Raw genomic sequence first — 13,332 nt, forward strand, 5'->3', positions numbered from 1 at the left:
TCAACATCATATATCATTAGGAAACTGCAAAAAAGCAAAATGAGATGCAACTACACACCTATTAGAATGACTAAAATCAAAAGCATTGACAACACCAAATGCTGGCAAGATGTGGAATAACAAGAGATTCTCATTCATTGCTGGTGGCAATGCAAATGGAGTTCCAAAGTACAGCCACTTTGGGAGGCAATCTAGCAGTTTCTCACAAAGCTAAACATAGGCTTAGTGCATGATCCAGCAATCATGCTTCTAGTTATTTACCCAAATGAGTTTAAAACTTATGTCCACCCAAAAACCTGCACAAGAATATTTACGGCAGCTTTATTTATAATCACTGAAATTTGGAAGCAACCAAGATGTCCTTCAACAGGTGAACAGATAAACTGTGTTACACCCATATAATAGAGTATTATTCATCAATAAAAATAAATGTGTTATCAAGCTGCAAAAAGACATGGAGGAACCTTAAATGCATATTGCTAAGTGAAAAGAGAGAGTATATATAATTTCAGGTACTATATGACACTTTGGAATAGATATATGACAAAAATGGTCAGTGATCACCAGAGATTCTGGGGGAGGGGAGGAGGAAATTATATGTGGAGCATGGGGGCATTTTTAGGGCAGTAAAATTATTCTTTAGTAGTGGATATGTGACATTATGCATTTGTCAAAACCCACAGAACTCTACAACACAGTGGACCCTGATATAAATTGTATAAATTGTGAACTTTAGTTAACAGGCATGTATCAATATTGGTTTATCAATTGTAACAAATGTACCATACTAATGAGGGATGTTGGGCCAGGCACAGTGGCTCAAATGTGTAATCCCAGCACTTTGGGAAGCTGAGGCAGGCGGATCACGAGGTCAGGAGATCAAGATGATCCTGGCCAACATGGTGAAACTCCGTCTCTACTAAAAATACAAAAATTAGCTGGGGATGGTGGCATGTGCCTGTAATTCCAGCTACTCAGGAGGCTGAGGCAGGAGAATCGCTTGAACCAGGGAGTCGGAGGTTGCAGTGAGCTGAGATCGTGTCACTGCACTCCAGCTTGGCAACAGAGCGAGACTTTGTCTCAAAAAAAAAAAGAAAGATGTTAATGGGAGAAACTGTGTAGGACAGAGAGAGGTTAAGAATTCTCTGTACTTTCTGTATAATTTTTTGTAAATCTAAAATTACTCTTTAAAGAGTCTTTTTTAAACAGAGTGTCACTCTGTCACCCAGGCTGGAGTGCAGTGGCACAATCTCGGCTCACTGCAGCCTCCACCTCCTGGGTTCAAGTGATTCTCCTACCTCAGCCTCCTGAATAGCTGGGACTACAGCCACATACCACCCCACCCAGCTAATTTTTATATTTTTAGTAGAGATGGGTTTTCACCATGTTGGCCAGACTGGTCTCGAATTCCTGGGCTCAAATGATCCACTCACCTTATCCTCCCAAAATGCTGGGATTACAGGCATAAGCCACCACACCAGGCCAAAACGTCTACTTTTTCAAAGGAAGAGAATTAAATAAGTACATTTAATTCAATTAAATCAGTAGGACTTACTGTGTGCCTACGTGTGAAGAACTGAGAAAGAGTTGAGGACAAAGCTAGGTATTTGTAGAGATGACTGGGTTGATAAATAGCCACTGCCATTTCCTGAGATGGGACTAGGGGAGGCTGAGTGAATTTAGGAGGTAAAATGGTACATTTGCTTTTAGAAGAAATGTAAATGTAAGTACCTATGAGGTATCAAATGGAAATATCAAGTAGACTTGTGTATAGCAAGCTTATAGGAGAGACTAGGGCCAGAGGTACAGATATGGGGTCTTCAAGATGTAGGCCATTAAAGCATGGGACTGGATGAGAACATTCAGGAAACCACAAAGCATGAAACAAATCACTACATGAAAAAACTCTTGAAAATTCAGCATTTCTAGCCTATTCTCATGAATCAATATTGTGATACTGACCATACTGCCAAAAGCAATCTACAGATTCAATGCAATTCCCACATCAAAATACCATGGTCATACTTCACAGAACTAGAATAAACAATCCTAAAATTCATATGGAAGCAAAAAAAAAACGCTGCCTAGTCAAAGCAAAACTAAGCAAAAAGAACAAATCTGGAGGTATCACATTACCTAACTTCAAACTACACTATAAGGCTATAGTTACCAAAACAGCATGGTACTAGTATAAAAATAGGCACATAGGCACATAGACCAATGGAACAGAACAGAGAACCCAGAAATAAAACCAAATACTTACAGCCAACTGATCTACAACAAAGCCAACAAAAACGTAAAGTGGGGGAAAGGACACGCTATTCAACAAATGGTGCTGGGATAACTGCAAGCAATATTTAGAAGAATGAAATTGGATCCTCAGCTCTCACCTTATACAAAAATCAACTCAAGATGGATCAAAGACTTAAATCTAAGACCTGAAACCATAAAAATTCTATAAGATAACATTGGAAAAATCCTTCTAGACATTGGCTTAGGCAAAGAGTTCATGACTAGGAACCCAAAAGCAAATGCAACAAAAACAAAGATAAATAGACGGGACTTAATTAAACTAAAAAGCTTCTGCACAGCAAAAGAAATAATCAGCAGAGTAAACAGACCAACCCACAGAGTAGGAGAAAATATTTGCAAACTATGCATCTGACAAAGGACTAATATGCAGAATCTATGAGGAACTCAAATCTGCAAGAAAAAAACAACTAATTCCCCCAAAATTGGGTTAAGGACATGAATAGACAATTCTCAAAAGAAGATACACAAATGGCCAAAAATCATATGAAAAAACGCTCAACATTACTAATGATCAGGGAAAGGTAAATCAAAACTACAATGTGATACCACTTTATTGCTGCAAGAATGGTCATAATTTTAAAATAAAAAAAATAGATGTTGGCGTGGATGTGGTGAAAAGGGAACACTTTTACATCACTGGTAGGGATGTAAACTAGTACAACCACTATGGAAAACAGCGTGGAGATTCCTTAAAGAACTAAAAGTAGATCTAACATTTGATGCAGCAATCCCACTCCTGGGTATCTACCCAGAGGAAAAGAAGTCATTGCATGGAAAAGACACTTGCATGCAAATGTTTATAGCAGCACAATTCGCAATTGCAAACATATGGAACCAGCCCAAATGCCCATCAATCAACAAGTGGATAAAGAAAATGTGATGTATATGTGTATACACACGCACGCGCGCACACACACACGCGCGCACACACACACACACCCCATGGAATATTATTCAGCCATAAAAAGGAAGGAAATGATAACATTCACAGCAACCTGGATGGAGCTGGAGACTGTTATTCTAAGTCAAGTAACTCAGGAATGGAAAACCAAACATCACATGTTCTCACTTATAAGTGGGAGTTAAGCTATGAGGACACAAAGGCATGAGAATGGCACAAGCGACTTTAGGGACTTGGGGAAAAGGGTGGGAGTGGGATGCGGGATAAAATATTACACATTGGGTACAGTGTACATTGCTCAGGTGATGGGTGCACCAAATCTCAGAAATCACCACTAAAGAATTTATCCATGTAACCAAACACCACCTGTTCCCCATAAACCTATTGAAATAATAAAAATATAAATTTTAAAAAGAAAATTCAGTGTTTCAAGGGAACAATAAATGACTCAAATGATCCAAGAAAAAGAAAGTTTCAGGAAGAAAGGAGGGATGGACAGTGTCAACAACAAGTGACACCTACTAATACTTAGAGCCCTAGTATTGAGTGGAGGAAGCCAGCAGAGAAAGAGAAAAGAAGACAAACCTAAGAGGAAAATTAAGGGTCTAGGAAAAAATAACACAGGCTAAATTAACAGTATGGAAGACAATTTGGTATTTTAAATAAATCAGTGGTATAGGGATCAGTGAAAGTTATTTCCAATAGATCCTTAAATTAAAGGGTTTACCTGTAACATCTATCCGTGAGTGGTGTAATAACCAGCCTAGGGGAATTACCCAGATATTCATATCCATATCGCAAACCAGCATTGATCATTTTTGTTTCTAAATGATTTTCCTAGGATAAATGAGATAAAATAAGTTAGTTTAAACAACAAAATTGTAAATAATACAAAATCTCAAGCTCTTTAATAAGTAATAACCATAATATAGACATCTTCAAAATTCACTTTTCAGGTGTCATTTGATTCCATGGCAGAATTAAATATCTAGTTTCCATGGATGAATAATTGAAGTCACTGGTTTTAATTTTTCCCATAAAATATTTTAGTATTTGTCCCTTACCTCTTCCATATTTTTAATCATTGTGTGTTAACAATAGAGGGGATATTACTCATCATTTAACAGATGAGGAAACTGATGCTTAAAGAGAATAAGTAACTTCCCCAACGTTATACATTTGGGAATGGGAGGATCTGGTATCTGAAATGATTCCACCATCTGAGCTTCTAGCTCAGTACTAAATACACTGCCCCTCAATTTGTTTCCCAGGACGCTAGTTCTTACCTCTTCTCTCCTCCCACCCCATACCCCCCAAGACTTCCACAAAAGCCTATATGATGAAAACTATGCATTTGTCTCTGCCCATACCCAATAGGCCCTATCTTGCCCACTTTACTAACTGTTCCTGCCCTGCTTGCATTCTCCATTATGATTACCATCACCATCCACCTGGACGCCCTGGCAAAAACCATGTTTCTGCCTTCTTCAATTGATCAGTTAGAGGAATCTTTTTTTTTTTTTTTTTCTGAGACAGGGTCTCACTCTGTCGCCCAGGCTGGAGTGCAATGACGCAATCTCAGCTCACTGCAACCTCTGCCTCCTGGGTCCAAGCAACTCTCCTACCTCAGTCCTCAAGTAGCTGGGACTACAGGCACGCCCCACCATATGCCCAGTTAATTTTTGTATTTTTAGTAGAGATGGGGTTTTACCATCTTCTCCAGGCTGGTCTTGAACTCCTGACCTCAAGTGATCTGCCTGCCTTGGCCTCCCAAAGTGCGGGGATTACAGGTGTGAGCCACCATGCCCAGCAATGAGAGGAAAAAGTTTGATTCATACATCCTTTAGATGCATCAAGAACCTAAAAACACAATTTTAAACTGACTAGTCCCAACATTTTGCAGATTCAGCAAGCCTAGCAATTCGTTTAAAATGAGTAAGTTTTGATAATTACTCATGATTTTCATGTATCTATATATGTATATATGTTTATATACAACTATACATTTGGATATAGATAAGGACACAGATATCAATACAGATGATATAGTTATCAGCAGCTTAATCTTCAAGCTAAAGAAATGCTTATTTGGGTATAGTGTGCCATCAGCAAAAGATTCCAGGTTACCGCTACTATTTCCTATGTGAGCAAGCAAGCACAAATTTAAAATTACGAGCTGAAATTGCTGTGTAACGTAACATTCAGTGATATCACTTACTTGCCAATAGTACCTAAGCTGACTTAACCATTCAAAGTCAGAGTCATCACTAATATTTTTTTTTACAAGTGATGAGAGGACATCTCTAGCATGGACATCCAGTACCACAAGTGCTCCCAGAGTTACACGATTCTGCTTGGACAATTTGCCACGCACCAAAGTGACAATATCATCAATTTGTCTGTTACATGTTGTCAAGTATTGCTCAAGAGCCTGAAAGAAAATAAGATATGATTTCCCAATGTGATGAAAATTATTTTGAACAAAACATTCTGAACTAGTATATATACAGATTATTCTCTGCATTTTGATCACAACTTTCCATGTAACACAATTTAAAAATAATTTGGTTTTCTTACTACAAAGATACCAGGTGAACAAGCCCAATCAGGTATAATGGATATACGTAATTTGCGTCTACTCATTATCCTTTCCTTTTCTATCTCTTCTCTATTCTCTGTGGTTTTGTTGGAGCTATCAATCATATTGCCCACTCTCCATGGCAGTATGAAGGAGGGAATGTGTGACTAAACCAGAACCAATCATAGTTCTTCCTGGGGACTGCTATATAGATTGAGAGAAAAGTGCTCTTTGCTAGGCTTGGGAGGCTGTGGATATGCCAATCTAAAGTAACTACAAGCTGTCTTCTGCTCTACAGAATAAAGCCTACCAGAGCCAACAGAGATAGAGAGCAACAACAATAGAGACAGAGACCATGGCTGGGAGTGGTGGCTCACACCTACAATCCTAGCACTTTGGGAGGCCGAGGCGGGCAGATCACCTGAGGTCAGGAGTTTGAGACCAGCCTGGCCAACATGGTGAAACCCCGTCTCTACCAAAAATATGAAAAGTTAGCCGGGTGTGGTGGCGTTTGCCTATAATCCCAGCTACTCGGGAGGCTGAGGCAGGAGAATAGCTTGAACCTGGGAGGTGGAGGTTGCAGCGGGCCAAGATCATGCCACTGCACTCCAGCCTAGGTGACAGAGCAAGACTCCATCTCAAAAAAAAAAAAAAAAAAAAAAAAAAAAAAAAAAGAGAGAGAGAGAGAACAAGAGAGAGACCACAGCACAATGCAGCCCTGAGGCCCTGATTCCGACTGCTCCTGTTTAGATCCTACGAGTCCCTCTAGTACTCTCACATAAGCTTTCTGAAAGGGGTTTGTGCTTCTTGAAATATAAAGATGCTAATAAACAAAACATTGAACATTTTAGTTTATAATAAGCTAATGCCAGTTCTGAAGACGAGGCTTGCTTCTCTTTTCTGATGGGTAAATCTAATGAGTAAGTTAAAAAAGAGAAGAGGACTTACGACAAAAATAAAATTACAGTCAACAAAAACCACTGTGCTTAAGAGAAGTATCAATATGCTCCGGTGGCTGCTTTTCCTACTTTAAAAACATTTAATAACACTGTACACCAAGGAGTTTACTTCACTCTGTTACAGCCATTGCTAAGTGGCAGCAAGGAAACTGAAAGTGAGGGTTCCCAAGAATGAGAAGAAGTTTAAAAGACAGAGATGAGGACTGCAAGTTGTTTCTCCAAGGGGCACTTTTCTTGTTTCCTGAAATACTTCATCTTTTTTTATTATTATTTTTAAGAATGATCATTCTTCAAAGGTTTGGTGCCTAAACACTATTTCATTTCTATATGGTTAATTTGCTATTAATTTTCTTCTTCAGTAGCAAAAAATAAACTTCTGTCCCACCCATGTTCAACCACAAGCAGGGAGATGCCAGGAGGCTGCACGTCCCTTGGTGGCCCACCTTGGAGAAATCCCTCTGAGTGTGGTGGTTGGTGAGTGGTAGCTTAAAAGTAGAAAGACAAAATGAATTCTCTGGACTTACTGAGGAAAAAAGAAAAATACACATGGGGAGAGACATCCAAGGGCCCAAAAGGAAACCCAGCGGCTTACTGCTATTAGGGATACTCTTATGCCCCAGTGCCCTGCTTTTCACAAAGAAAGACCTTTTCCTGAAAACTCTTGACTTCCTGTCCTATACCCTATTCCTTCTTGTAGAGGAGAAGTAGGTGACCTGTTGGTAAGTTGGAGCAAATTAAACATGTGTCACTCAGTCCCTTATTCTTTGGAATCTGTCTGTCTACAGAGAACATGCATCCTTCTCAAAACCCTGTTCAACAATACCTTAAAGTTAAAGACATTTCAAATTCCATGTCAAAAACGTATTTAAAAACCACGATTTTATTTTTATTTATTTTTTATTTATTTATTTTATACTTTAAGTTCTAGGGTACATGTGTACAACGTGCAGGCTTGTTACATATGTATACATGTGCCATGTTGGTGTGCTACACCCACTAACTTGTCATTTACATTAGCTATATCTCCTAATGCTATCCCTCCGCCCGACCCCCTCCCCACAATAGGCCCTGGTGTGTGATGTTCCCCTTTCTGTGTCCAAGTGGTCTCACTGTTCAATTCCCACCTATGAGTGAGAACATGCGGTGCTTGGTTTTCTGTTCTTGTGATAGTTTGCTAAGAATGATGGTTTCCAGCTTCATCCATGTCCCTACAAAGGACAGGAACTCATCCTTTGTAGGCTGCATAATATTCCATGGTGTACATGTGCCACATTTTCTTAATCCAGTCTGTCACTGATGGACATTTGGGTTGATTCCAAGTCTTTGCTATTGTGAATAGTGTCACAATAAACATACGTATGCATGTGTCTTTATAGCAGCACGATTTATAATGCTTTGGGTATATCCCCAGTAAAGGGATGGCTGGGTCAAATGGTATTTCTAGTTCTAGATCCTTGAGGAATCACCACACTGTTTTCCACAATGGTTGAACTAGTTTACAGTCCCACCAACAGTGTAAAAGTGTTCCTATTTCTCCACATCCTCTCCAGCACCTGTTGTTTCCTAACTTTTTAATGATCACCACTCTAACTGGTGTGAGATGGTATCTCATTGTGGTTTTGATTTGCATTTCTCTGATGACCAGTGATGATGAGCATTTTTTCATGTGTCTGTTGGCTACAAAAATGTCTTCTTTTGAGAAGCGTCTGTTCATATCCTTTGCCCACTTTCTGATGGGGTTGTTTCTTTCTTGTAAATGTGTTTGAGTTCTTTGTAAGTTCTGGATAATAGCCCTTTGTCAGATGAGTACATTGCAAAAATTTTCTCCCATTCTGTAAGTTGTCTGCTCACTCTGAAGATAGTTTCTTTTGCTGTGCAGAAGCTCTTTAGTTTAATTGGATCCCATTTGTCAATTTTGGCTTTTGTTGCCATTGCTTTTGGTGTTTTAGACATGAAGTCCTTGCCCATGCCTATATCCTGAATGGTATTGTCTAGGTTTTCTTCTCGGGTTTTTATAGTTTTAGGTCTAACGTTTAAGTCTCTAATCCATCTTGAATTAATTTTCATATAAGAAGTAAGGAAAGGATCCAGTTTCAGCTTTCTACTTATAGCTAGCCATAAAAATCATGATTTTAAACTACAGATCTATAACTGCTAGGTTCCAGTAGACCCCTCAGTCAACTGAAAGTTGAGTCACTTAAAATCCTGTCTCAGTGATAGAACTGTTACAATGAATGTAATTTTAGTTTTTCATTAACAATTACAATCTAATTAATGTTAAATTAATATATCCAATTATATTATTTACATATTTAATACTAAGCACTTAAAATATTCATAATTATCATGTATTCAAAATCAATACATTAGAAATAAAAACAGTCACAGTAAGTCAACCGGAGCCTTATCTATATAGGGTAGTTTTACTCAAGGTATAAAAGAGAATACTGTTACTTTATTTCCTGCTAATCTTTATGAGTTTCTTAGTCCTATTATCACTCTATTTTTAAAGGCATAAAAATGTGTATAATAACAAGATTGAGGTTCAAGTATCACTGACTTTTATATGCTGTGAATAAACATGATTTAAAGAATAATTTTGAAATTATTGGTATAAATTTTTCCTACATATTTGTTATGTGCAATTTTTATTTAAAAAATCAGTAATTTGGCTTGCAGCATAAAGTAGATTTTTAAGTGAATTGTATTTATTTCAGTTTTTAAAATAAGTGTATTCTGGCAATAATAAACTATTGAAAAAATGCTTTAAAAAAATCTGAGGGTTAATAAAAGCTTACCTTTATCCCCACTGGAATAGCTGTTTGTACTTCTTTTGTCCAAAAGATTTGGGATACACAGAGAACAGTCTGTCCAGGCCAATCCCTTACCCAGTTAATTCGTTCATCTTTTGTATAGGCGAAAATTGCATCTCCAATTACCTAATCAAAGAAGAATATGCTAAATATTAACCATTTCCTGAACAAGTTATACAACTGAGAGTTAAACTCCTAAACCAGATTAACTCATACTGCTCAATTTTTTACATTCTTAGACATTTATGCAAGACTCACTTAAACCATACGATTGTAACTATTTATATTCAAGTTTAATCACATTCCTGTGAGCAAGGCAAACATATTATATAACATTTTATTTTCGTGATGTACTATCAATTTGTGTGAACCACATGGTATCAAATATTCATTTGAACAATTTTAGCCAAAGACATCCTAGATACATTTGGATTGAACAAGCATGAGCAATTTTATTGCAAAATACAAATTCAAATAATTCCAAAATGAGATCCATCAAATTTATAGATGATTTTCTTTTAATTTAATCTGATCTCCACTCAGCCATATGCATGTATCCATGCACACCCAGGCATCGCACAGTCTTTCTCAAGTTACTCCTGTGTTTCCAGGCCTCACTCCCTCTCAATCCTGTAGCTTGAAGCCCAAGGCAATGACGACAGAGACAGATGTACAATTCATTCATGGAGAGTTGAGGGCTGTAAAGTCAGGAAGTCTAATTTTGTACTTCACTACCTATGTTCAGTGGACTGATACATCTACTTTTCCACCAGTCATCGGTGGGAAACACACTAGTCTGTTACATTCATCAACCAGAAATAGTGATGTCTGTGAGGTGATATGTACTTTAATGTTTGAATTTCAGAAGAGATTTCTTAGATTTTTCTGAGAAATATCTCAGGATGGTTAAACCATTCTGGATTTCTAGTCTTGCTGGGATATTTATAGAATGGAACAATGATAAAGGGCAGAGTGCTGGGTATTGATAATAAAGACATTTTTAAGAGCAGAAGAAGCCACGGAAAGGGCAGGTGAAAATGGACACCTGGGGGATGAGAGAAGCAAAATAAATAAATAAATAAATAAAATAGAAAGGTGCAGCAGAGAAATGCCAAGAAGATGGAGTAAAAATGTGCTCTAAGAGGACACTGTGGGGAGAACAAGAGAAAGACATTGAAATCTGGATCACAAAAAGGGATTTCTATATAGTTAGATGAGGAGAAATATGATTATATAAAGTTCCACAATATTGTAAGTAAAGTCTATTATTATAACTATGTTTACCATATTATATATGATATAGATATATAGAATAATATATATATATATGTAGTAGCCTTTCAAGCATGCAAATACACATAGCACAACACAGTAACACACATATCTCCTATTTGTAGAGTTGTATACTGCACTTGCTTGCATATTTTGTGAACACAAACTTACACGGGAAGATTTTTAAAAGATACTTATTTTCTACATCACTTTTTTTAAACTTTATTTTTTGTATTTTTCAACTTTTATTTTAGATAGAGGGGTATATGTGCAGGTTTGTTACATGGGTGTATCGCAACCAGGTACTGAGCATAGTACCCAATAGTAAGTTTTTAACCCTATGCTCCCCTTTCTTCTCTCCCCACCTAGAGGTCTACAGTATCTATTGTTGCCATGTTTATGTACATGTGTGCTCAAAGTTTAGCTCCCACTTATAAGTGAGAACATGTGGTATCTGGTTTTCCGTTCCAGTGTTAATTTGTTTAGGATTAAGGCTTCCAGCTCCATCTATGTCGCTACAAAGGACATGATTCCATTCTTTTTTATGCCTGCATATCCTATACAACTTCTTGCCACCCTATGTTAATACTCTAAAATGGCAACCAAAATATTTTCTCCAAGTACTTAGACAATCAAAATTAAAAGAGTAGTTGAAATATTACCAGATATACATAAAATAATGACTTATTACTCTATACTACATCAATTAGCAAATCATATAAGACAATTCAATGCTGCTAAAGAGTGACCAAAGTGGAATGTATTAATATTGCTAATGGCTTCAAAAACAGTAATGCTATTTCTCAATATTTGTCAAGGCCTATGAAAACGCATCTTCTTTGGCCCAGTAAACCTATACATGGGACGTTATCATACAAAAATTAAAATTCAAAAACACCAGATATAAGCATAAGTACATTCATTGTAACATAACTCATAATAGGGAAAAAATCAGACCTGTCCAAAAGATTTTACATTTTCTGGAAAATATTGGGTAGGCAAGCATTAAAGCCATATTTAAGAGAAAGAAACATTAAGAAGAGAAAGAAACAGTGGTAACATTGAACATCTAGATTCCAGTGAATTTTTCCAACACATTTGTGGGAGAGTCTGACACATTAATTTAAATATTAATTAACTGGAAGTCCTAGACAGAGCCATCAGGCAAGAGAAGGAAATAAAAGGTGTCCAAATAGGAAAAGAAGAACTCAATCAATCTCTCTGTACTGGCAATATGATTCTATACCTAGACAACCTTAAAGGCCCCACCAAAAGACTCCTGAAGCAGATAAATGACTTCAGTAAAGTTTCAGGAAATAAAATCGATGTACAAAATTGGTAACATTTCTATACCCCAATAATGTTCAAGCTGAGAGCCAAATCAAGAATGCAATCCCATTCACAATAGCCACACAAAAAAATAAAATACCTAGGAATTCATCTAACCAAGGAGGTGAAAGATCTCTACAAGGAGAACTACAAAACACTACTGAAAGAAATCACAGATGACACGAACAAATAGAAAGATATTCCATGCTCATGGATTAGAAAAATCAGTATCATTAAAATGGTCATATTGGTGGTTCCAAGATGGCTGAATAGGAACAGCTCCAGTCTACAGCTCCCAGCATGAGCAATGCAGAAGATGGGTGATTTGTGCATTTCCAACTGAGGTACCAGGTTCATCTCACTGGGGCTTGTTAGACAGTGGGTGTAGGACAGTGGGTGCAGCCCACTGAGTGTGAGCCAAAGCAGGGTGAGGCATTGCCTCACCCGGGAAGTGCAAGAGGTCAGGGAATTCCCTTTTGCAGCCAAGGGAAGCTGTGACAGATGGCACCTGGAAAATTGGGTCACTCCCACCCTAATACTGCGCTTTTCCAATGGTCTTAGCAAACGGCACACCAGGAGATTATATCTCACACCTGGCTCGGAGGGTCCCACGCCCACGAAGCCTTGCTCATTGCTAGCACAGCAGTCTGGGATCCAACAGCAAGGCAGCAGCAAGGCTCGGGGAGGGGCACCCGCCATTGCTGAGGCTTGAGTAGGTAAACAAAGCAGCCACAAAGCTTGAACTGGGTGGAGCCCACCACAGCTCAAGGAGGCATGCCTGCCTTTGTAGACTTCACCTCTGGGGGTAGGGCATAGCCAAACAAAAGGCAGCAGAAACCTCTGCAGACTTAAATGTCCCTATCTGACAGCTTGGAAGAGAGTAGTGGTTCTCCCAGCACGGAGTTTGAGATCTGAGAACCGACAGACTGCCTCCTCAAGTGGGTCCCTGACCCCCAAGTAGCCTAACTGGGAGGCATCCATCAGTAGGGGCAGACTGACACCTCACATGGCCAGGTACCCCTCTGAGACAAAGTTTCTAGGGGAACGATTAGGCAGCAACGTTTACTGTTTAGCAATATTCGCTGTTCTGCAGCCTCCGCTGCTGATACCCAGGCAAACAGGGTTGGGAGTGGACCTCAAGCAAACTCCAACAGACCTGCAGCTGAG

The 13,332-nt window shown here is 38.3% G+C and overlaps 1 protein-coding gene across 2 annotated transcripts in view; it reads right to left on the reverse strand.

The window, feature by feature from the left end:
- Positions 1 to 13,332, reverse strand: part of DNAH7 (dynein, axonemal, heavy chain 7) — a 384,437-nt gene that overhangs the window by 198,743 nt on the left and 172,362 nt on the right. For both annotated transcript variants that reach the window (XM_011997181.1, XM_011997180.1), the window contains exons 22-24: positions 9,550 to 9,690; positions 5,433 to 5,645; positions 3,942 to 4,051 (exon numbers count right to left, since the gene is read on the reverse strand). In XM_011997181.1, the coding sequence (XP_011852571.1) occupies positions 3,942 to 4,051; positions 5,433 to 5,645; positions 9,550 to 9,690 (464 nt within the window). The remainder of the gene's footprint in view (positions 1 to 3,941; positions 4,052 to 5,432; positions 5,646 to 9,549; positions 9,691 to 13,332) is intronic.

The sequence above is a fragment of the Mandrillus leucophaeus genome, unplaced genomic scaffold, assembly GCF_000951045.1.
Source record: "Mandrillus leucophaeus isolate KB7577 unplaced genomic scaffold, Mleu.le_1.0 Scaffold532, whole genome shotgun sequence".
Lineage (NCBI taxonomy): Eukaryota > Metazoa > Chordata > Mammalia > Primates > Cercopithecidae > Mandrillus > Mandrillus leucophaeus.